The sequence below is a fragment of the Vigna umbellata genome, chromosome 5 (assembly GCF_029865625.1).
Source record: "Vigna umbellata cultivar VRB3 chromosome 5, Vumbellata_1.0, whole genome shotgun sequence".
Classification (NCBI taxonomy): Eukaryota; Viridiplantae; Streptophyta; class Magnoliopsida; order Fabales; family Fabaceae; genus Vigna; species Vigna umbellata.
The window spans coordinates 13,518,290-13,543,421 of NC_142169.1; the positions used below are offsets into that span (position 1 = coordinate 13,518,290).

A 25,132-nucleotide genomic window follows, 5' to 3' on the forward strand; every position below is an offset into this window, starting at 1 on the left:
GTATGGAATGAACCGAAGAGATGAATCCCCTCATTGGGTGAATGGAATTTTTCCAGTTTTTGGAAAATTTCCATTCTAGGTTAGTTACTGGGCTTAATTGTCATGCTGACACTGAAAACCCCTGAAACCTGAAATCTGTATTTTATATCTCCCTCCTCTCCACTCGCGTCCTCCCCCACTGCCACCTCCACCCCGCCACCTACGCCCTCTACATCGACCTCCTCAACCGCCACGCCTTCTCCCTCTCGTTCAGGAATGGACCTATGAAGGATGTACTGAAAGAACAAACCTTGTCCCAGGAAGCTTCGGGATCAAACAATTTGGCGAATTTTGAAGGCGAGAGGTGACCGTCCTGGTGCGGCTTTGATGGTTAGCGGATTTACCCTCTTTCATGGTGGAAGAAGAAGCAACGAATAAGAATAAAAAACAAAGAGTAACCGGGAGTGAAAAACTTCACACAGAATTCGGGATTTCGATAACGCTGGAGGGTGAAAAAAGAAAATTAGGGTTTAGGATTAGAAAGGAAAAGGGAATCTGAATGCAAATTAAAAATTGCAGAAATTGGTTGTGCCACGTATTAAGTTTAAACTATGCCACCTGGAAATAAAACAATGTTCCGCATGTCACCTGTTTAAAAATTTAACGCCGTGCATTACATTTAACGGAAAAGATATTATTGACTCAATTTTGTTAAATTAGGGACCCAATTGATCACTTTCAAAATTGGAGGACCCAACTGAAACGAACCCGCAAATATAGGGACCTCCGAACCTATTAAACCTTGATTTTTTAAGGTTTAATACCCAATTTTGTCCCCACTTTGGTTCGGAAATCTCAAGTTAGTCCCTTTATAGAAATGTGAGTTCAATGGATCCTTACTTGTAATAATTTGACTCTAATGAGTCCCTTCCGTTAAATAGAAGGAAACGGAGTTAGTGGGCTGATGATGTGGCAGTTGTATTTGGTGAGGTGTCAATACGCAATTGTTTGCGTGCTTACATGGTGTTAGGGTTCCCCATTTTCAAATTGGGTTTTATTAAAAATTGGGGATAAAAGGATTTGGGGCTGATTTGTTGGAGATTAGGGCATGTCCAAGAAAGAAGACAGAGGCAGGCAGTGATCGCGGGAAGACGGAGCAGTGGTGGTTCGCGGTTGGCGAGTTCTTCTTCGTTGTCAGTGGTTGTCTCTGTTTGGGGTTCGCTCTTTCGGGTTCACTCTTTGGGGTTCGCAATGTCTTCGAATCACGGTTGTTCGTCTTGCTCATGGGGGAGCTGTCGTGGTGGTTCATCCAGAGGATTGGTTGGAAGCCAAATATGCCACTGTGGGGAGGCTGCTGTGTTGAGAGTGGCAAAAACAATTAAGAACGAGGGGAAACAATTTTGGGGCTGCCCTAACTACAAGCGGACAAGAAATGAAGAACTTCAAGGATGCAATTTCTTTAAATGGCTTAGTGAAGATTGTGTAGATGATACTGTTAGTATTATTGCAAGGCAAAGGAGGAAGATTAATAGTCTGGAGAAATGTGTTAGGGAATGTCAAAAAAGGGAGAAGATGTTAATAACAATGATATGTTTTCTGGGATTGATTAATATCATTGTTGTATGTATTTTGTTTAAAAGTCCATGATGTGTTCTGTTAGATAGTTTATGTGAAGAGCACTTTGGACAAATTGTAATATGATGTTATCAAATGAAGGTGAAATTTGAATTCAAGGTTCTGAAATTATGGTTTGAATTCAAGGTTCTGTTAGGTAGTTTGAATTTACAATAAAATGAGGAAGATTCTTCTGTAATCCAAAAAGAGAAATCTGTATAAGAAGTTCGTTTTTAGACAAGAAGAAGTACACTTTCAGTGTTTGTAATAGTACTTCTGTAATCCAAAAAAAGAGTTATGTAACAGAGGTACAACACACTTTCAGTGTTTGTAATATAATTGAAGAAGAAATTGGTATGCCAAAATCTGTGAACAAAATATAAATATAAATTGAATCCAAAAAGCTGTGATCACAATATAATCAGAAATTGATATGCCAAAATCTGTGAACAAAATATGTGATTGAAATTGATATGGCAAAGGTCCAAACAGCATTCATAATTACATCATAATGAAAACAAAAGCTGTCATAATTACATCATAATGAAACCAAGTAGATGTCTGTGATTACAAAATACATGTCTGTGATTACAAAATAGCCATCACTTAATCAGTCCTAAATACATGTCTTGATCACAAAATACATGTCTGTGATTACAAAAGCTGTCAGTCCTAAATCAGTTATGAACTTGTGTTGTAGATGGCTGAGTAAGTTGACTTGGTCCAGTAATTGGCTGACTTTGTTCAGCTTGGGTTGCAGGTTGCTCACTTGATTGATATTGAGTTTGGTTTGCTGGAGGAGCTTGTGGACAACTATTTCTTTTATGACCAACCTGTCTACATATGGAACATCTCTTACGAGTTCCATTTTGCTTCAGTTGTGTGTCATCCTTCTTTAGCTCCCAAGCCTCTAGCCTTCTCTTCTTCTTTGGTCTACCAGGCAACACTCTTTTAGTTGGAGGCAAAACATCAGGCTGAGAAGTTGTTTCCCATAGCTGAGGACCATTGACAGGGTAGATGATTGGAATGTATGTTTCTTGGTAGGTTGACTTTGTAAACCAATGTGGCACGTAGTCTTCTCCATTGATGTTGATAAATGTCATGGCAGCTAGTGCATGACAGCATGGGATAGCTGTTAAAGTCCACTTTCTGCAACTGCATTCCAGTTTATCAATGTCAACGACATACTTGTCAGTCATCATTGAAATGTGTCTGACCTCAAAAATTTTCTCTCCAGACCAACTGCAAATTTTTAAAAGAGAAATCAGTGTTTAAAAGAGAAATCAGTGAAATGGTAATGTGGTCATGTCAACATACCTAGGTATCCAGTATTTTGTCAGGTGCAGTTCCTTGTCAAATCTTTTCTTAATCTTTGGACAAATACTACCTTCATATGTGGATATTTTGTTTCTATTTGTTGCCCATCTCTTCATGAGGTACAGACGAATGTCTTCCATCATTGTGATGATGGGCTTACCTCTTGCATGTAAAATTACACTATTAAATGCTTCAGACATGTTATTCACTAAGGTGTCACAAACAGCATTACTTGTAAACCTTGATCGTGACCAAAATCTACTTACACAAATAACAAGTGCAAAATATCAGCTATGAAAACAAGCAACAATTAATAGGAGCAATGAATTTTAAAGGCATGTGGATTGCCATACCTTGGTGGGATGGCTAATAAGTATTTAAAGGCGTCTGGATTCACCCCTTTAATTTCTCTCATCACTGCTTCCCATGCTTGAGGGTGTGTTGATGTTGCTGCCTTCCATAGTAAACGTTTTAGAATCTGGCCAGGAAACCTCTTCCTGAAATTAGCATAGATGTGCCTCACACAAAACCTTTGCTCCACACCAGGGAGAAGTTCTTGTAAGGCTGGTAAAAGTCCCTATTCACATGAAGCTATACAAGTTAATATAAAACACATGAAGGTTTAAAACAAAAAAAAAAAGATGGCAATGGTAATAAGTTACTAACTTTTTGTTGATCTGACATAAATGTGATGGTTGAAGAAATCTCCACACCACCAAGATCATCAATGAGAAAATGTAGAAACCAACTCCAAGTGTCCTTATTCTCCACTTCCACCACAGCATATGCCAAAGGACACATTTGGTCATTCCCATCTCTTGCTACTGCAGTTAACAACTCACCTCCAAATTTTCCTTTTAAGAAACAACCATCCAAACCTATAATCTTCCTACATGACACGAAGCTGTCCTTACAGGCCTTCAAACACACATATAGTCTCTTGAAAATTGGAGTGTCCTGATTAGGTTGAACATGAACTTTCACAGTTGAACCAGGATTTGACCGAAGCAACTCATTGGCATAGTCATACACTCTTCTATATTGTTCTTTAAAATCACCTTCTATTTGTTTGGATGCCATTGCTTTTGCCCTACAGGTTGTGGACCGTGAAACACCAATGTTCCACTTCTTAGAAACTTTGTTATGGAGGTTATACAGATTAATATTTGGATTCTCTTTCATAGTCTTCTCTAACCTCCCACTCAACCATTTTGAAGTCATTAGACGGATGTTAAATTCTCTACTGCAAGTGTGGTTGTCTACTATTTTCCTTAGCTGCCATGTATTTTCAGCTGCCTTATATGCACAATATGCATTCCAAGGACATTTCCCTTTTGCCCCACAACATCTGACACGCACTCTTCTTTTGTCATTTTTATAAACCTTTAATTTTCTACCATTCTCTACTCCATAGGTTCTTATAGCTTCTGTAAATTCTTTTTTGTCACTGAAGTACGTGCCCACTTCCCATTTATATTGTTCCATAGTTTTGGGCATTGAAAAAACACCAAAATCCCCATGGTCATCCCTATCATCATCTGTGTTATCACTTTCCACAACACTCTTCAAACTGTCGGATTCCCAATCACTGTCAGATAAACCCCTAGGTCCACCAAATTCAACTTCATTAGTACCTTCAAATATATCAAATCCCACTTCATCAGACCCATTCCAACTGCTAACATCATACTCATCAGTTTCTACTCCATTACCCTCTACCTCACCCTCTACTTCTGCCTGCCCCTCCACATCAGACTGGACGTCTACATTCACACCATTTCCCTCTACCTCAACCTCTGCCTCCACACCAACATCCTCTACCTCAACCTCTGCCTCCACACCAACATCCTCTACCTCAACCTGTGCCTCCACACCAACATCCTCCACTGCATCCTCCACACCAACATCCTCCACACCAACATCCTCTACATCCTCTACCATACCCTCTATATCAGCCAGTACATCAACCTCAACTTCTATCATTTCTGGATGAACTTCTGATTCAGGTTCTACCTCAGGTGCTATTGTGTGAACCTCTGCTTCACCCACTGCCTCAACATTTGCTACACCAATCTCTATCTGAACTTCCTTTTCAGCACTCTCTCTCTCAACTTCTCCTTCAACACTAGGTCTATCAACTTGCAAATCAGCACTCTCTCTCTCAACTTCTCCTTCATCACTAGGTCTATGAACTTCCAAATCAGCACTCTCTCTCTCAACTTCTCCTTCAACACTAGGTCTATCAATTTGGGGTTCAGAAAAGTATTCCAACTGCAGAAGATACTCAGGTTCACACACCCTATGTATAACATAGAGGTGAGCTTCATCATTCAACATAGCAATATTGATCAGATGACAAGCACACTTGTCATCTAATAAAGGTTCCAAACAATCTTCTAATACAGGACCACGACCCAATGAATACCATAAGTCCTTTACATTCCTATAACCCATCTCCTTTAGAATGCTTAATATTTCCAAAATAACTCCATCGATCAGGGTCTATTTTTATTGTTGTGGTTTGACCATAGTGATATCCAAATGTCCCATTATTCTCAAATTTCCCCCCATGGTGAAACACGACTTCAATGTCTGAGTTGGCCATATTATCTAATATAAAATTGGTCACAGTTAGTTAATCTATGCTTAACCCTTAACCCAAATGATATCTAACCAAAAAACAAAGCATAAACATACTACTGTACAGACCATAAACAACTCAAACAAAACAAAACCACATTTATGACATTAAATAAAGCAAATGCCACAACACAGTACCACACACTATGAAGGGGGACCACAACGACAACGTCGCAACAGAAACAAAGCAAATGCACTGAGAATGGGGCACACAACACAGACAAACCATAAAATAAATCAAAACTTCTGGGGGGACCACAACGAAAGCAACGAAACACAGAACAAAACCTACCATAAACGCACCTTCGAAAGTCGCTTTTCCTGATTTACCCCACCAATGGTCGTCCACTCACAAATGCTTTGTCTAAAAGTTCTTACGAGTTCCCGCGATCACTGCCTGCCTCTGTCTTCTTTCTCGGACATGCCCTAATCTCCAACAAATCAGCCCCAAATCCTTTTATCCCCAATTTTTAATAAAACCCAATTTGAAAATGGGGAACCCTAACACCACATAAGCACGCAAACAATTGCGTATTGACACCTCACCAAATACAACTGCCACATCATCAGCCCACTAACTCCGTTTCCTTCTATTTAACGGAAGGGACTCATTAGAGTCAAATTATTACAAGTAAGGATCCATTGAACTCACATTTCTATAAAGGGACTAACTTGAGATTTCCGAACCAAAGTGGGGACAAAATTGGGTATTAAACCATTTTTTAAATAGGTTTTGAAAGAAACTAACCAAATTAATATTTTTTTCGTTTAATTTTTATTATAATCTTTCACAAACATTAATATACTTATGAAAAACGTAACATAAATTATTTTAATGTATAACTTTTCTAATTATATACATAAAAAATATTATCTCTGTCCATTATTCATATACTAGATGGAAAAAGGTTGGCAAGTAAAGAAAATTGAAAAGCGCCGCTTCATTTGGGTAGCCACCTCACAAGAACATAACTTTCCGTATCCGTACGGCGTTTGCGATCTTTCATGCTGCAAAACTTCTCGTGCTTCCACATTCCACGTGCCACTGCATGCCCAACCCCAAACACGACGTGGACAAATCTACCAAGTGAAAGTTTATTCTATTTCATAAATAAAATATCCATAAAGGAAGTTAACTACAAATAGAATAATAATAGTAGTTAATTTTATCACATGGAAGCAATTGTATCAGATAATTAATCACGAGCTTATTGGAAAAAGTCACTCGTGCCATTTTTCTTTTTCATTCAAGTATTTTCCACGTTATAAAACAATTTTTAAAACAATTTATTTTTTATATAACTTTTTTTCGTTAAAATAACTACTTACCAACTTATTTTTATTCTGAGTGATGATTAAAAATAATATTCTCTAAATCTAAAACAAATTACACTCTTCCGTAAAATTAAAACAAACAAAGCCCCTAAATACATTGTTACTCGACTTTTTAAGACTCAACGGTGTAAATATATAATGGAAACAATACCAAAAATGTATTCTCTATTACACTGGCATATTTTATCATCAATTGAAATTAGTGAGTTTATTAAAAATAATATATGTTATACTTTATTTAAAATATTTTAAAATAAAAATATGGAAACATATTAAATTTAAAGAATAAATTATTAAATGTGAAATAAAAATACGTCCGTGAACATCAACAATGTACCTAAAAATATAATTATCAACAGCAATCCACACATTAATTGAATTAAATAAAGCCTGTTAATTTATTTATTTTTCTCGAAAGTGAATGGTTCCATCACCAACAAAATCACCCAGGCTTTACGAAACCATAACTCACCGCTTCCCACCTTTCTTCATTGCCACATCCCTCTTCTCCTTACAATGTCCTCGTACGTTTCTGAACTTCAATTTCTTTTCACTATTCTTTTCTTTCCTTCTTTTGGCCCTTTACTTTGCTTGCAAGCCTATTATAATGTTCTCTTTCTTGTTTTTCGGAAAACTCTTACATATTAACTTCTATGCATTCAAATTTCTATTACTTTTTTTCCTTTTTGCATGTTTCAATCTGTCTGGTTTTGTTTTTCTACAGTGCTTTGTTAATGGTAATGTGTTATTGCTGTATTACGGGAAACTAGCTCCACATTGGGTGAAATGGTTGCACTATTTGCTCAGCGATATTGTAGCATTGCTGTTCACATATATCAGTAGGCAAAAAGATTTGAAAGACACTGATGGGTTCAAATTTAAGTACCTATACGATGTGTTATTGTTTCTATTGCGGTCACATAATCTTGGCCTAGTTATAGAAGTCAAATTTTGGACTATAGTTAGTTAATTGGGAATTTTCATTCTGACCTGCACTCTTATGACGATATTATCAACAAGTGATTTTTGATCAGGGGACTGGATTGTAATCGTTTTATAATATTCATTCACTGCAAGAGTAGAAGCATGATAATCCCTGTAATCTCTTGATGCAGTAGTATATGGGATCCATATAATAACAATTGTTTTATATGTGTAGTTAAGCTGATAAAAACATATTTGTAATTAAATTGAAATAATAGTGGTCGCATATAATCGTAACAATATATGATTGCATTTTGACCTCAAAAATCACAATATCTGTAGCACAGTTTTATATCCCTGCTAGTGTCAGCCGTACGTACTTGCTCAAACTTATTATGTTTTGGTTTACACTGCTACCGATTTATCAATAGATTGCACTTTATCTGTAAAAACACTTAATATTAAAGTGCAGCAAATAGAATATTTTGGAAACAAAAGTGTGTAACTTAATTATTAGCATCATTGTTTATCAGGATGCGGCAGCAGGATGCCACTGATACAACCACCCTCAGCTATTGGTTAAATTGGAGGTTCCTTTTGTGTGCATTTTCTGTGTTGCTGCCAACGATCCTTGCATTTCTTGTAATATGGAAGGATATACGTTCGAGGAAATTCAAATCTGGCGAAGGAGAACATCAGCGAGAGGGAGCTTTGTCTGGTGATGAAGCATGGAAACCATGCCTTAAAGAAATTCACCCTGTTTTTTTGCTAGTTTTCCGTATCATTGCATTCTCTTCTCTTTTGGCATCGCTAGTTGCCAAATTTTGTGTTAATGGTGGCTCCATATTTTTTTATTACACTCAGTAAGTATTCCCTTTCTATTGACGTAAGTCTTGTAGCACAAGTATAGTGACGCCTTAAAGCTATACTAGAAAGCAAATTCAGCATTAAGCTTTATAAACGAGTTTGAAGCCATTTATTGTTTTTAGCTGTCTCAGTTTTATCAGTTTCATTTCATTGTTTTCCATTTCCTTCCCATTAGCTCCAAACACATCTGATGGTGGTTATTTTGAATTTCTTGCAGGTGGACCTTCGCTTTGATTACAATTTATTTTGGGGTAAGGCTTGTAATTTTTCTTAGAGGCCTTCAATGAAATCATTCCTTTTCCATACGTATTAAGTCAGTTTACGATGCTTTATATTCTATAGATATAATACTTAGGCGGAAGCTTTGTCAGAAAGTGTTATCTATGAACTAAGTGTTATCTATGAAGTCTTGGCATATTTGTAACTCACAAGATGAAATTTCTTTTTGTAGTGTGCATCTATGCTATCAGTTTATGGGTGTTATCAGTACAACAGACCAAGGACCACCTTTAATGTAGATATTGCTGGACTAGATGCAGAACAAGGGCCATACATGCCTCTCTTGCACCAGGATACCACAAATCTGTCTAGAATCGATCACCTTGCTGATCCCCATGATGAAATACACAAGAATCAAATTACAACCATATGGAGTTATATTTTTCAAATTTTATTCCAGGTATGGAGAAGAAATCGACAGGTTTATAGAGAATTGGATAGGCATGTTAGTTGTATAATGAAAATCAAACTCAACCCTTACTTCTTTGCTTTCGTTATGTTTTTGTTTATGTTATTGTGTTTGTGTCTCTCTTTAACATTTTTATGTCTTTTCAGTCTTACATCTTCTCTTTTTTTCTTCACTTTAATTTTTATATTTTGTTCTTTCCTTCAAATACATGATTATACCATAGATTCTATAAAATTTGTTAGGTTGGCAAATGATGAAGTCCAGCCTATGTTTGGAAATCCGTTGGCAAGTATGTTGAGAGAAGGAATGCTTTATTACTTTCAAGTTACATATATATGGGCAGTCTTGGCAACATGTTTCCAAACTTGGTCTAAGTCTTGCAGCTTTGGACCTTATTGCATGAAATTCTGATAACTTTTGCATCACGTTGTTAATGATTTTCAGCTGGATATTATGGGTCTGTTTGGGAAATTTTTTGAACAATTACTTCCTAGAACTAAAATAAGAAGAAAAGATGAAATCATTTTACCCATAAACTGAAAATTTGATTTTGAAGAAAAAATTTAGCTTATGGAAAAAGTTGTCATTTTTTTGTTCGTATTTTCTTTCTCTATAAGTGCTTATGAAGAAGTTCATCTAAACAAACTCAATTTACTTGCACAATGTCAAGGATTTAACTTTATCCTGGTTGACTACGATGTTGCATTAGTATTCCCCTGATTTTATATGCCTTTTTAATACCTTTAAATAGATGAATGCAGGGGCGGTGATGCTTACAGATTGTGTTTATTGGATCATTATATTTCCATTCCTTACTCTGAAGGACTACGATTTTACCTTTGTGAGTAGAAAACTTCTGGATATTCCTAGTTCTTTCTGCTTTCTTGTTCGTGTTAAAATTGACTGCTTAACTTTCTTTACCTTTAGCTAACCTAATAGGTTGATGTGACATCCACCTATCATAAAGGTTTGAGTTTGTGGCACATTCGTTCTCTGATTTTTCTATCCTTTTTTTAATTTATATGCTTTTTCCGTACGTCAAGAAATTACTGCATCAATTTATGTCACTTATTCGTATCCTATACTTTTGCATACTTTACATATACTTACATAAAGTATCTGTTAGAAAAATTGTTTCTAATATTATTCACAAACCAGCAATTGCTCTTATATAGACATGACATAATAATTGGAAATCCTAATTTATGATAGATATATCAATCTGATAGAGCATTAAAGGTATATGAGAGGAAGAAAAAGAGACGAGGGCAGAGTAAGGAGAACTAAGAGCGGGAAAAGGGTAGTGTCAGTTAGTAGTTAGTTTGAAGGGAGGGGAATACTATATATAGGAGGTAGTTGGTAAGGGGGAAGGTTAGCCTTTTTGTACATTTGAGTTAGACTGGAGACTTGTTGGAGTGGGAGGGAGATAGGCTTCCTTGAGGGTGATTCTTGTATACTGAATTCTTTCATTCATCTAATAAACTACATACTATTCAGACTGTTTGTGCATGTTCTTGAGAGAAGGAGAGGGTTGATCGACTTCTTGACTAAAGAAGTCTATCACAATCCCTAAAATTCGGTGATCTTGTACAATAAATATAAAATATACTGACATCCTATTAATCCTCATAATTATCATTATAAGGAAATATTAGCTGCAGCATAGATCAAGGGATTTTGACATTCCTCCTCAAGTTGGTGAGTGGAGTAATCTATTCCCAACTTGCCAATAATGGATTGATATGTAGCACCAGTGAGCCGTTTTGTTAACGTGTCTAACCTAAATTTTAGAATCTCCTTTGAACTGAACTCTGTGGTGGGTGAATTTTCTAAGTAGGCTTTTTTGTGGTTTGAACAATGGCAATGTAGGCCTAGAAGAAATATATTGGAATAAGAAAGGGTTGTGGTGTTCCAGTAGTGCAGGTTTCACAGGTGAATACGACGGAAGAAAGAAAGGGGTGTAGTTTTGCATCAATGAGGGCCGCCCAAGAGATTACAAAACTCCTAAGAATTTTAGAGCTCTTATACCATGTTAGAAAAACTGTTTACGATTTTATTCATAAAGGAGCGATTGCTCTTAAATAGAATACGTGCACATATAATAACTGACAATCCTAATTTATGATATATATAATCTATCCCTGCAATTTATAATCAATCATCTTCTACAATAAATATACAGTATATGGTCAGCCTATCAATTCTCCTAATTATGAAATGTAATTAAATCTCTTATAACTCTAACATAATTCAAGGGATTTTGAGAATATCAAATCTATGAAACACTAGTACTTTTATGATGAAAATAACTTTTATTTTGAGAATATCTAAGAAATGTGATTTTAATTTTGATTCATACAATTGCAATTATATATTTATTATGTCCTAATAATGTTTGTGTATTTTTACTCTTGTTTTTAAAATAAACATATTGTCTTATCAGATACACATCGTATCCAATACATGTGCATCATAGTTACCAAATCTTGAAGGAGTTTCTCATAATTCGATTTTTATGTTGGATTATGGGAATGTAATAAGATTTTGGTATCATATGGTTGCTAATCCAAGAGCTCACCTTCAACTTGCTCAAATTTCTCCTAATTTAGTTTTTAGGTTGGGTAATGGGAATGTAACAAGATTTTGTTTCATATGGTTGCTAATCCAAGAGTTCACCTTTAATTGGCTTGTTGATAAAATTAAAAGGGGTGACGGGATAGGTTGTTGGTTTGAGTCCTCCCTACGCAACGAAAAAAATACTAACATACTAACCATTGACATTTGCCATAAAAAACTAAATACATTGAGAATGTAAATAATTTGAAACAATTGAAGGTCTTAACTCTTAATTACACAAGTAAATAATTGTTTGAACAAAACTCAAGAACATGTGATTTTGATTGAGTGAATACAAGAAAGTATAGAACATGAAGAAGAAGCATCTGATACTGATAGGGTCTGGAAGGTTTATGAGAGGAGAAAGAAGAGTTTAGAAGCTTAACTGTACTTGAGATCTAAAACAGAGAAAAATAGTTCTAAAGGGCTTGAAAGACCCTTCTCAGTTCTATCATTTATATAGATAAAAATATGATACAATACATAGATGAAAGATGAAGAGATTGTCCTAGACTGCTAGGAACAATCATTATAGATACCCCAACACACAACTGCCTACTTTAGGCCCTGCTATACTAGGTAGACTTAATAATTATTCTAACACTCCCCCTCAAGCTGGAGCATACAGATTGTATGTACCAAGCTTGGAACAAATAAACTCAATCTGAGGTCCCCTTAACGACTTAGTCAACACATCTGCGAGTTGGTCATTTGATCCAACAAACTCAGTACATATTTCTTTTGACAATAATTTTTCCCGAACAAAATGACAATCAATTTCTATATGTTTGGTTCTCTCGTGAAACACTGGATTTGATGCAATGTGAAGAGCAGCTTGGTTATCACAATACATCTTCATACTCTGGATGTTACAGAAGTTAAGCTCTTGAAGGAACTGCTTCACCCATATAAGTTCACATGTTAATGAAGCCATTGCCCTATATTCAGCTTCAGCTGTTGATCGAGCCACTACATTTTGTTTCTTACTTTTCCATGAGATAATGTTTCCTCCAAGGAAAACACAATATCCAGTAGTAGATCGTCTATCAATAGGAGAACCTGCCCAATCAGCATCACAATATCCTGATACTTGAAGGCTTCCTTTTTCTTCATATAACAGCCCTTGCCCTGGAGCCTTTTTCACATACCTTAGAATTTGAATGATAGCATTCCAATGGCCAACACATGGAGCTTGCATAAACTGACTAACCACTCCAACTGCAAAAGATAGATCCGGCCTTGTAATAGTGAGATAGATTAGTTTTCCAACTAGCCTCCTATATCTCTCCGGGTCGGAGAATAATTCACCTCCTTCTGTTGTTAATTTCTGATTTGGATCCATAGGGCTATCAACCGGTCTACAATCAATCATGCCTGTTTCTTGCAAAATATCCAGAGCATACTTCCTTTGGGAGATTACAACTCCATCTTTTGACTGAGCTACTTCAATGCCTAGGAAGTATTTGAGGCTCCCAAGATCCTTGGTTTGAAAATGTTTACACAAGTACTCCTTCAATTGAGATATTCCAGCAGCATCATTTCCTGTAATAACTATATCATCAACATATACTATCAAGTAAACACATTTCGCGGGAGACGAATGATAATAAAAGACTGAATGATCTGCTTCACTGCGTTTTAGCCCAAATTTTTGAATAATGGAGCTAAACTTTCCAAACCAAGCACGTGGTGATTGCTTGAGCCCATATAAAGATCGGTTCAATTTACAAACCATACCAGACTCCCCCTGAGCAACAAACCCCGGAGGTTGCTCCATATACACTTCTTCCTCAAGATCACCATGGAGAAAGGCATTTTTGATATCCAACTGATGAAGTGGCCAATGACGAATGGCAGCCATGGCAAAGAACAATCGAATGGTAGTCATCTTGGCCACGGGAGAAAAGGTGTCACAATAATCAAGACCATAAACCTGAGTGTACCCTTTTGCAACCAGTCGGGCTTTGAGCCTATCAATGTCACCATTAGGGCCGACTTTAATGGCATATACCCATCGACAACCAACAGCCTTTTTGCCCGGGGGAAGTGGCACAAGCTCCCAAGTATGACTGTGGTCAAGAGCCTGCATTTCTTCAATCATGGCTTGTCGCCATCCAGGATGATCAAGTGCTTCTTTCACATTTTTAGGAATAACCACAGGAGATATTGAGGATAAAAGGGAATAAAAGGAGGGCGACACTCGGTGATAACTAAGAAAATTATAAATGGGATGAGGGTTGCGAGTGGAACGAGTACCTTTTCTGAGAGCAATGGGCCAACCAGAATCATCTTCACCAGGAGGCGTGACAGGAGATGGTGACGGAGAAGAATCTGAAGGAGGAGATCCACCATTTGCTGGAAGAGGATTACTCACCGGGGTACTGTGTCGAAGGATATCAGTATGGGGAGAGGAAGGTTCGGGAGGACCTTGGGCATGACTTGAACTGACTGAGGGATTGGAGATATTAGACTCAACCACTGGAAGAGGAAGGACCTGATGGAGGATATGAACATCTTGAACAGAGGGCGAGAAGAAAGGTGTCTGTTCAAAGAAGGTAACATGGGCAGACATGTAGTACCTTTTGGTTTCAGGGGAGTAACACCGGTACCCTTTTTGAAGCCGAGAATAGCCCAAAAAGACACATTTGATCGCACGAGCAGAGAGCTTGTCGAGCCCCGGAGACATGTCGTGAACAAAACAAACACAACCAAAGACGCGAGGAGAGGTGTGAAAGAGAGGATCATTGGGAAAGAGAATGGAGAAAGGGACTTTATTATTGAGGGAGGAGGAGGGCATCCTATTAATAAGAAAACATGCAGTTAAGATGGCATCCCCCCAGTGATGAACAGGAATATGAGCACTAAGCAAAAGGGTACGAGCCGTTTCAACCAAGTGTCTATTTTTTCTTTCGGCTATACCATTTTGCTGGGGTGTATGAGGACAAGTGGACTGATGTAAAATACCATGGGAGCTAAGAAGTGAAGAAAAAGTTAATGAGAAATACTCTTTAGCATTATCACTTCTTAAGACTTTAATTACATGACCAAATTGGTTCTTGATTTCATTCAAAAAGGATGTGAAAATGGGTAACAATTCAGAGCGATCTTTCATTAGATAAACCCAAGTACATCTAGAATACTCATCAATAAAAGTAACAAAATACCTAAAACCAAAAGAAGAGACGCGACTAGGTCCCCAGACATCAGAATGAATAATAGAGAAACTAGAAGTACACATTGATTGAGACCTTTTGGGAAAGACAGATCTAACATGTTTTCCTAGTTGACAGGACTCACATTCTAAAGTCTGAAGACCACTAAGTTCAGGACACATCTTTTTTAACTTTGACAAGTGAGGATGGCCAAACCGATCATGTAACACTTTAGGGGGAAGAGCTGCAACACAAGATACCCGTGGGCGAGATCCAAAATGGTATAAACCTCCAGCTTCATATCCTTCTCCAATCTGTCTCCCCGAGCCACGCTCCTGTATAACAAAAGATTTTGAATCGAAAGTTATTGAACAATGTAACATTTTGGTTAACTGACTTAGGGAAATTAAATTGAATGGACAGTTAGGGACAAAAAGAACAGATTTCAGAGTTAGAGAGGGAGACAGGGAGACTTGACCGACTCCCTTTGAACAAGTTTTAGAGCCATTTGCAAGGGTAATGAAATGGGGTTTTTCTTGGAGGGAAAGGGTTGAGAACAATGAGGTATTACCAGAAATGTGATCCGAAGCACCCGAGTCAATTACCCATGAATTTAGACCTTCCATGGATTGAGACATGCAAGCTGTGGACGTACTTGGGGATTGAGATGATTGCGCCAAACTATTAGACTTTAATCGCAGATACTCTTGATACTCTTCCTCAGTGAACTTGGAGTTGGAAGTGGAAGTTTCAGCCTTAGAGATATTGACGGTTTTTGAAGGAAAGCCATGCAAGGAGTAGCAGTTTTCTTGGGTGTGACCCACCCTCTTACAGTAAGAGCATTGTGGACGTCCCCGACCTCCACGTCCTCCTCCTCTAGTGCCACGTCCTCCTCTTCCTCGCGTGGCAACCATGACAGATGGTTCCATTGTTTCATAAGCTTCCTGAGACTGAGGCACAGGAACACGAAGAAGACGTGTGGTCAAGGCTTCCAAGGAAGGGACCTCATGACTTGTCAGAAGTTGATCTCTGATATGATTCATATCTGGATGCAAAGCACGGAGGATCATCACCATATAATACTTGTCAAGCTTCTTTTTGATATCTTCTGAAGATTCCGCTTCCAAGAACATTCTCAATTCTTCCACAGCTGCTTGGGCTTCAGTCATGAATGAAACCATATCATGGTCTGTCATTTTGAGACAGGCGAGCTTGTTTGCGGTATCATAGAGACGTTGAATATCATTAGCATAAATGCTTTGAGCTTTCTTCCAAAAAGTGTGACATGTCTTGAAGGCTCTAAGAGATATCAAAAGTCGGGGTTCCACAGATTGCCACAATAGGGCACACAATTGGAAATCAGCTTGTTTCCATTGTTCAGCTTTGTCAGAAGGTACTTGGCTCCCATCCTGCTCAAGGTGGTCATAATGTCCTTGACCAAGGAACCACATTTCCACAGCAGCAGACCAAGACAGATAATTCTTTCCGTTTAACTTTTCGGAAGTAATGGAGGGACTTCCAGAGAAAGAAAGAGCACTTCCAGACGCCATTCTGTGATAAAAGCAGGAGAAAGAACCAGAAAAACCGTGAAGAACCAGCGAAAAACGTGAAGAACCAGCGAAAAACCTAGGGTTGCTCACGGTTTTCTTCAAGGGGGAGCTTCTGGACACACCAAAGTGAGATTTTGAGGGGCAGAACGGACAGAGGAGCAGAGGGCGACAGCTACGGAGGTGGCGCGGCGACTTTCCGGTGAGCGGAGGGCGGCGCGTGTACAGCACGCGCCTGATCGCAGCGCACAAAGAGGCGGCGCGTGGCGGAGCGTGGAGGAGAATCAGGCGAGCCCACCGGTGGGGTTGGCCGTCGCGTGAAGAGGCGAACCAGATCCAGTGGTCGCCGGACGGAACTGTGACGGCGGACGGCGGCGGACGGCGGAGAACGGCGGCGGACGGCGGCGAACGGTGGTGGACAGCAGCGGACAGATGTTGTATGGCGGACAACCAAGTTGGAGAGCTCCAAACTGCAGTTGACAGCTGCAGATAATGGCGAGACAGCCGCGGACAACGGCGAACGGCACCGGACAGGTGCAAACAGCAGTGACAGTGCTGGTGGACAGGAAACCAGAGCAGGATGAACCTGCTCTGATACCAACTTGAGATCTAAAACAGCGAAAAATAGTTCTAAAGGGCTTGAAAGACCCTTCTCAGTTCTATCATTTATATAGATAAAAATATGATACAATACATAGATGAAAGATGAAGAGATTGTCCTAGACTGCTAGGAACAATCATTATAGATACCCCAACACACAACTGCCTACTTTAGGCCCTGCTATACTAGGTAGACTTAATAATTATTCTAACAACTGTAATAAACAGTGAAGAGGCGGGAATAAGCTCATATAAATAGAGCTGCTGTATTTTTTGTAGAGTGTGAACAGTTTATTCTTTGTATAGACAGGACTCTGTTATCCTGTGGAGGGGGGAATTGGGCTCCCTTGGGTGTTGGGAACGTGTACAGATTAAAGAAGAAATCAATACAGAAGCATTCTTTTGTTATCTGTGTGTGGTTGGTGCGTGTTGGTGTGAGTTTAGATAGGTTTCGTACATAGAAACCTATCAGATACACTATAAACAAACCCTGCAAAAAATTTCAAGTGCTTTATCTTATAAGTGATTTTGAATATAGTGAAAAACTAGGTATAGGGTTAATCTCCTTTATGTAGAAAATACACATAGGATAATGTATCTATAATAAAGAGAATGTAGGCTAAGCCCAAACACAAATGAATATGTAAATATAACATAATTAACATAGAGACATGTTTTTCTAATTAACATAAACTGCAATATATCCCCCTCCATTTCGTCTAATAAATCATTGTGATGATTAAATGAAAAGTGCAAATAGACCTTAAGTTAACGTAAACAAAAATTATATTCTTGAAGCTTACTTTTGTATAACAATGAATGTCTTCACCATCTATGCAAATAAGAACCGAGTCAAATACAAGTTTTTTTCAAATACCATTTTGGAATTAAGCACAAGTTTTGTCTGCCAATTATCCTGACACAAGCATATTTCAACTTTGGTCCAATTGTTTCCATAGTACGATGTTCATGATTTGGAGTAAAAAGCTATGCAATATAGGAAGATAAATACTACCACCTATAAAGGATCTTGCCTAAATTAGAGAAGGGCAATTAATGTTGCATGAAGCACATTTAATGTTTCTCAACTTTCAAGTTTGACAAACTATTAAAGAAGAATAATATGTTTAAAATGAGTTCAAAGCTACTCAACTTCCAAAAAAATGATTGCAACGAATACTTTCTTCAAGGACCTATTTAAAGACACTTCTTGGAGAAAAAGAAAAAAGAAGAATAGCCATTGTTTGCAAGTGCTAAAACTTTGTCAATTTTTCTCTATGCCCTAATGTTTTGTTAGAACATTGTTTGTGTTCATTTAGAAAACTAGTAGAGAGAGCTCAACCTTGTAGAGGCTATCTTTTTCAAATGAGTGAAAATTGAGATTTTCTTTATCTTAAGCAAGAAGTGGCTTATTGAAAAAATATGTGGATTAAACCAAGAGTGACTTGTTGAAAGAACACTCGACAGGGATTAGTCAAGAGTGACTGCAATCCAAAATAATATTGTGATCCGAAAGAATAATTGTTTTTAGTTCATAGTGGTGGCATTAAGTAGTGGACTTTATTAAGTCTAACTCAATCCCACAAAACTGGCATGTAAAGTAAGGTTTGTTCCCACTTATATACTATGAAATTGTCTTATCTCTAGTCGATGCGGAACTTCCAACACACCCCCCTCACGTGAGGTATATACATCATGTGTGTGGGACTAGTGGAAAAATAGACTAACGAACAACAAATTTTGCTAGGATAGGCTCTAACTCATGGCTCTGATACCATGCTAAAAGATGAATTTTATGGCTAACTCAACCCCACAAAATCGACTTCTAAGGTGAAGTTTGCACCTACTTACATACTTTAAATTGGCCTTATCTCTAGTCAAGTTGAGACTTCCAACACACCCTCCTCACGTCTAGCTATATACATTTTGAGCGTGAGAATATAAACATTAATGGGTGGTCTGATAGCAGCCCGATAGCAGGTGGAACAATATGCCCAACAAACACAAATCTTGTTAGGAAAGACTCTGATATCATGTTAAGAAGTGAACTTTATTAAGCCTAATTCAACCTTACAAAACCGGCTTGTAAGGTGAGGTTTGCAACCACTTATATACTATGAAATCGCCTTATCTCTAGTTGATGCAAAATTTCCAATAGGTTGTTTACTTAGTGAAACTTGACTAGTTGGTTAAGAATTGAACATAGTATGTGCTATTAAACCAACCAGTATAAAAATAGTGAGTAATCTTCCCCGCTTAATCTATCATATTCTATGTTATGTATGTTAAGCTAACTTAAAGAAAGCAGAGTCTTTAAACATAGTTTGTGAAAATTTTCTTATGAGAAACTACAAAAAATGTTAAAACACAATCAACACTCCCTTATGTTTTTCACGATAATAACCACATACAAAGTAGATTTTTACAAAATTAATAAAGCAAGATATTATGCTATATCATTTATTACGATAAGACTTCTTTTTTCCTCCTCTTATCTCCTAATGATATAATCTGATCAGTTCTGCATCTTATGTAGATGACAGTGAACATGCATACACTAAATGTTTTTTTTCTCCTTGGAGACGCAGCTCTAAATTGTCTGGTGAATATTTTAATAATTTTTTGAGATTCTTATTTGTGGTAACTGCAGGAGAGATTTTGAATTAATTTATTGTATGTTTCAGCCAGTACACTGGTCCGGAATGTCTTTCTTCGTGTTATGGACAAGTTTATATGTCATTTTCCAGTGGACTTTTCATGCCTTTTCCTGGATTTGGTAAGCTACACAATGCTTTGGATATCAAACTTTCCACACGCACTGGTTTTACTAACAATATGATAACTATGATTACTACAGGTGGCCATACCCGTTCCTTACTTTGTCATCACCCTATTCTCCATTGTGGTATGCCATTTTTCTCTACAATAGTCATTTAGATAATTTCAAATCAATTGACAAGGTGGAAAACTTATTTGAAATTTTTCGGGCAAAACTTGTGGATTTGTGGGAACAGCATATTGCCTTTTAATGTAAGGTTTTATTATTGAGTTTTTTTTTTCTGTAAAATGTACTTTAGAATTGTGAAAGGACAGTTTGGATACAATGAATTTTGTAGTCATCGCCTTTGCGGGCAATTGATGTGAACCCTAATAGAATAAGGTATATGTTACGAGGAAAAAAGGGCAATGCGCAGAATCAAAATCAGGAGAGAGACATGCTTGACTAACTGCCTACCTGAGGAAAGTGGGGTGAGGTATGCACAAGTTGTTTGGAGAGAGAGATGGTTGAGGTGAGAGAAGGTTGTCTGGGTCCATTGAAGAGGATGATTATCCACAAGGATAGATTGGTGTTGCCCAAGTAGTTTTCCAAGCTTCCTACCATTTCATCAGAGTTTCATTCATCTCCCCAGGGAGGTCATTTGTGTTTTTGTAGAATCCACAAGCACATTTCATCTGTTTTTAACTGGGAAGGTATGGAAGCTGATGTCAAGCACTTTATGGGTAAGTATGATACTTGCCGACAAAACAAATAAGACATTGTCTCATGCAAGATTATTACATCCTTTGCCTATTCCTTTACACTTATGCTCTGAAATTTCTATGGATTTTAATAGTGGGCCACCTAGGGTATAAGGAAAGGATACAATCATCGTGTTAGCGGATAGGCTCACTAAATATGCCCATTTTGTCGTGTTGCCCTTTACTGATAGGAGGTGGTTGAAGCATTTATTACAGAAATAATTTCATCTGACATAGATACAGTTTTCCTTATTCAATTTTTGATACAATTGTTCAAGATGGCGGGTACCAAATTCAAGTATAGTTAAGCTTTCTCTAGACAAACAGATGGCCAAACTGAGGTGACCAATAAATGCCTTGAGTCATACCTACATTGTTCTGCATGAGATAAACCACGTTCTTGGCATAAGTGGTTGAGTTGGGAAAAATTGTGGTTTAATACCAAATTTAGTGTCTCCATAAGGATGACTCCTCTGAAGGCATTATAAGGAGAAGGAACCTCTCACCCATCATTAAGGGCCTACTTTTCCATCTACAGTTGAAGCAGTAAATTCCATGATGGCAAGCAGAGATATTTTCCTTAATCAGCTGCAAAACAAAAAAAAGAAGAAAAAAAAAGAAACTGAATGTGGTGTAAGAAAGGATGTATAAGCAAGTAGATAAGCATAGGAGGGATGTGTAACTAGAGCAAAGAGATTAGATTTGTCTCAAAGCTGCTCCTTACACGAAATTTGTATAATAACTGTGTTATTACTGATGAAAAGTGAAAAAGGCTGTCTCTTATATATGGAAAACTTTGGCCGAGAGGAGGAATGAGAAATTGATTTCAAAATTACGGCCCATTTCAGGTGTCAGAAACAGTAGGTCCAGTTACATATTAACTCCCTTTACCTTTTGAATGAAAGATCCATCCAACGTTCCATGTTTGCAAGTCAAAGAAAGCAATTCTAGTTGAGTATGCAACAAATTCTAGTGTTTTACTGAAGATTGGGAAATTCAACCTCAATTGCAAGATATCCTGAAGTTGCGTTACAATAGGGAGGTGCATGCAGAAGTTCTAGTGAAGTGGGTTCAGCCGCCTGATTGTGACAATGCATGGGAAACAATTGAAGACCTTCAACTTCGTTTTCTAGATCTGTACCTTCAGGACAAGGTTAAAGTTTTACGGGTGAGTATTGATAGGAGAAAAGTAGTTAAGAATGAAGTGTATGTAAGGGCTAATGGAGGGGAAACACAACTGCTACTTAATAGCTTATAAATAGGAGGATAAAGGGTGGTAGTTGCAGTTAAGATTTGATTCATAAGTTGTAAGGAGGAGTGGTCTCTCCAATACCTCATCGTGCCTAGGTCACATTGACCACTAGACATTTGATAAAAGTATAGGTGCATTGCCTTGCACTTGCTTCCAAAATCTTCCATTCAATCAGTTGAATCCCATCAGCTAGCCAAGGGAATATTTAGGTAATTTTCAAAAGCTTGACTATCAAGTGGGAACAAGCTGAACAGAATAAAAGACATCATGGTTCATTGCCCGGAAATCGAACACAAAACTAATGTCAGATGTTTGACAGGCACAAAACCAAAACAATTGTGGCCTAAGTGGTTGAGTTGGGTAGCATACTGGTATAACACCAATTATCATTCAGCCACTAAAATGACTTCTTTGGAGGCATTGTATGTGAGTCACCCACAACACTAGTTAAAAGAGATGTCAGTCAACAATCTATGAAGATTAGTAATTAGAATGACAGTTGAGATGAATGGCATATTGGAAGAGTTGAAACACCAAGTGCTAAAGGCTCAAAATGGGATGAAGCAATTGGTTGATAAGCATATGCGGGAAATTGAAAGAGGTTATAGGGATGTGGTATTCTTGAAGATACAGCAATAGAAGTTGAGTCCATGCTACTATGCACTACGAAATATCAGATGAAACTGGTTTTGTTGCTTATTGGTTGAAATTGCATGAAGGAACAAAAGTGCATCCAGTATTCCATGTCTAGCTGCTCAACAAACTAGTGACTGCAGAATTATGAGTCAACCGCTCCGTAAATGTGTTGCAAGGATTCGAGTGCAAGTCCAACTAGAGGTGGATTTGGCTATCAGAAAAATGTAAACCGGAGAAGTAGAAGTGATGATTAAGTGGAAGGATTTACCGAACTTCGAAAATTCGTGGGAGGACCTAGCTACCATTTAGGAGCAATTTCTTAGTTTCCACCTCGAGGACGGGGTGTGTGTTAGGAGGCGGAAGAAGGGCGATGCCCAAAAATCAGAATTAGGAGAGAGAAATGCCAAACTAGTTTCCTACTGGCAGTAGGATTAGGGTGTGCACATGTTCTTTGGAGAGAGAGGGGAATGTAAGTAGAAGGTTGAGATGAGAGAAGGTAGGAATTAGTTCGGGCTTGGAATAGAATTGGGCATTCTCCGATTTGTTCTTATTGTAAGTTCTCATTCCGAGATTTAAATCACTTCGGTTCAGACAGGAGATTCCATTACTACAATACGATTGGAACTGCTTATATTGTTATAATTTCGTGGTTCTTATTAGCAACACATAGCATCAGTACCATGACATTCATACAGGATTATTTCTGGGTCATTTTATTTCCTCCTTCTCCTTGAATGTCTAATTCAATGTGTTTTTCATGATCTGTAGGTACTTGTTGATTGCATTGCTACATATTCCATGTTATGCCATGTTTAAGCTGATTGTAGAAATCAAACATTATTTCTTGTCGAAATGGTTCCCTTCCTCCACTCAGTTCTAAAGATTGAGTGGTCTAAGACTGGGGCCCCTGAAGAGCTAGAAATGGCTTAGCCTGCACCGACTACATTTAGCTCTCCCAGCTGCACTGTGGATGGTTGAGGTTTGTTACTTGCTTATGGCTCAAACAAATTAGTGATAGTTAGCCAACATAGTAAAGTGAATCTTCCAAAACCGAGTTTCTGCTACCATTCAACTGCTTTCCAGAGCAAAGTAGAAGCAGGATTTATGTAGGAACGAATAGAGTAAGGAGCCATTAATTTTATGGTACAATATTGTTCTATTCCTCAATAGTTGGGACTAGGAATCATGTTTACTATGTGATTATCAATGTACCACTCATCGACTCATGGTCCCACGTGTAGATTTGTATTCAATATCACAATAGTCCGGGAAATGGTATATTCCCATTTTTGCTAAAGTAACTTTAGAACATCGTTTGTATTGTTTATTGGCTTAATTATTCCTTTAATATTTGTAGTTATATTTATTTTAGGTTCTGATTTCTACACATTAAAAAAAATCATTTTACTCCCTACAAACTCCATATTTATCTCATTTAATCCTCATGCACACTTTCTTCAATTCTTTTTCGTTTCTACTGTCTTAAGTATAGGGATATAGGATATTAATCGAGCAGTTTTACTCTTTTTTCCAAACTTGGGAGATTTTATATAGTTGAACTGAAAATACGTTAGCTCGTTTTAAAATAAAATTGTTGTGTAGCATATTAAGATTGTCTATTGATAGATATTTAAATGCATAACATGATAAAAACTGTGTTCACTTAAGCCTTTCTAAACTCATCACATGAATATATATATATATATATATATATATATATATATATATATATATATATATATATATATATATATATATATATATATATAAATGGTCACGCACATACAACTGTACGTACAAATCTTTTATGTTGGTTCATTCACTCACAATGGCTTGGTTTGTACTTTTTGCCATGCAAATATTCTTTATACAAAGGGAGGAGAAAATTCCAATTTTTTTATATTGTTTCATTCATAGTAATATTTAGTATGTTTCTACGACTAAAGATTTTTCTACAAATATTCTTTATATCAGTAACAAATAATGGGTTAGAATTCTATTTAAAAGAGTTTGACATTTTCTACAAAGATGAAGACATTGTGAGACATTACAGTATATGTTGTCTCACTTCACGCTTGATGAAAGGTATTAGGTTGAAGTTGTTAGTACATGTTTTTTGGTCAATGAATTCGAAACTTCTATTAAGATATGATTGGATAAGCTAGATGATTACTCAATATTAAAGGAATTTGGTCCAATATACTCTTATTCAGATGATGATAAGCTAGAACCTAGAGTCAGGACTGAGTTCTTGTATGTTATGAAGTAGGAACGTAAGGGTTCAAAATTTAATCATAAGCGTTTTGTATAAAATTTCTTTACTAAAATATAGAGGAAGTTCAAGTAAGTTTGGAGGGTTGACATTGAAGCTGGAGATAGATGACGCTGAAGCAACCATCTAAAGCATGGTCTCGTTAGAGTGATAGGAGTCTTTAAGGCTTATTAC

General features: G+C 37.4%; 1 protein-coding gene across 1 annotated transcript; it reads left to right on the top strand.

Annotated features, from left to right (window-relative positions):
• The first annotated feature begins 7,313 nt into the window (after positions 1 to 7,313).
• LOC124822917 (uncharacterized) lies at positions 7,314 to 24,046 on the top strand. The gene is made up of 9 exons (XM_088116189.1): positions 7,314 to 7,409; positions 8,343 to 8,672; positions 8,894 to 8,927; positions 9,128 to 9,355; positions 10,116 to 10,205; positions 19,816 to 19,881; positions 19,964 to 20,055; positions 20,137 to 20,184; positions 23,455 to 24,046. The coding sequence occupies exons 1-9, from the start codon at positions 7,402 to 7,404 to the stop codon at positions 23,564 to 23,566; spliced, it is 1,008 nt and encodes a 335-aa protein (XP_087972315.1). The 5' UTR covers positions 7,314 to 7,401; the 3' UTR covers positions 23,567 to 24,046.
• Positions 24,047 to 25,132: the final 1,086 nt, after the last annotated feature.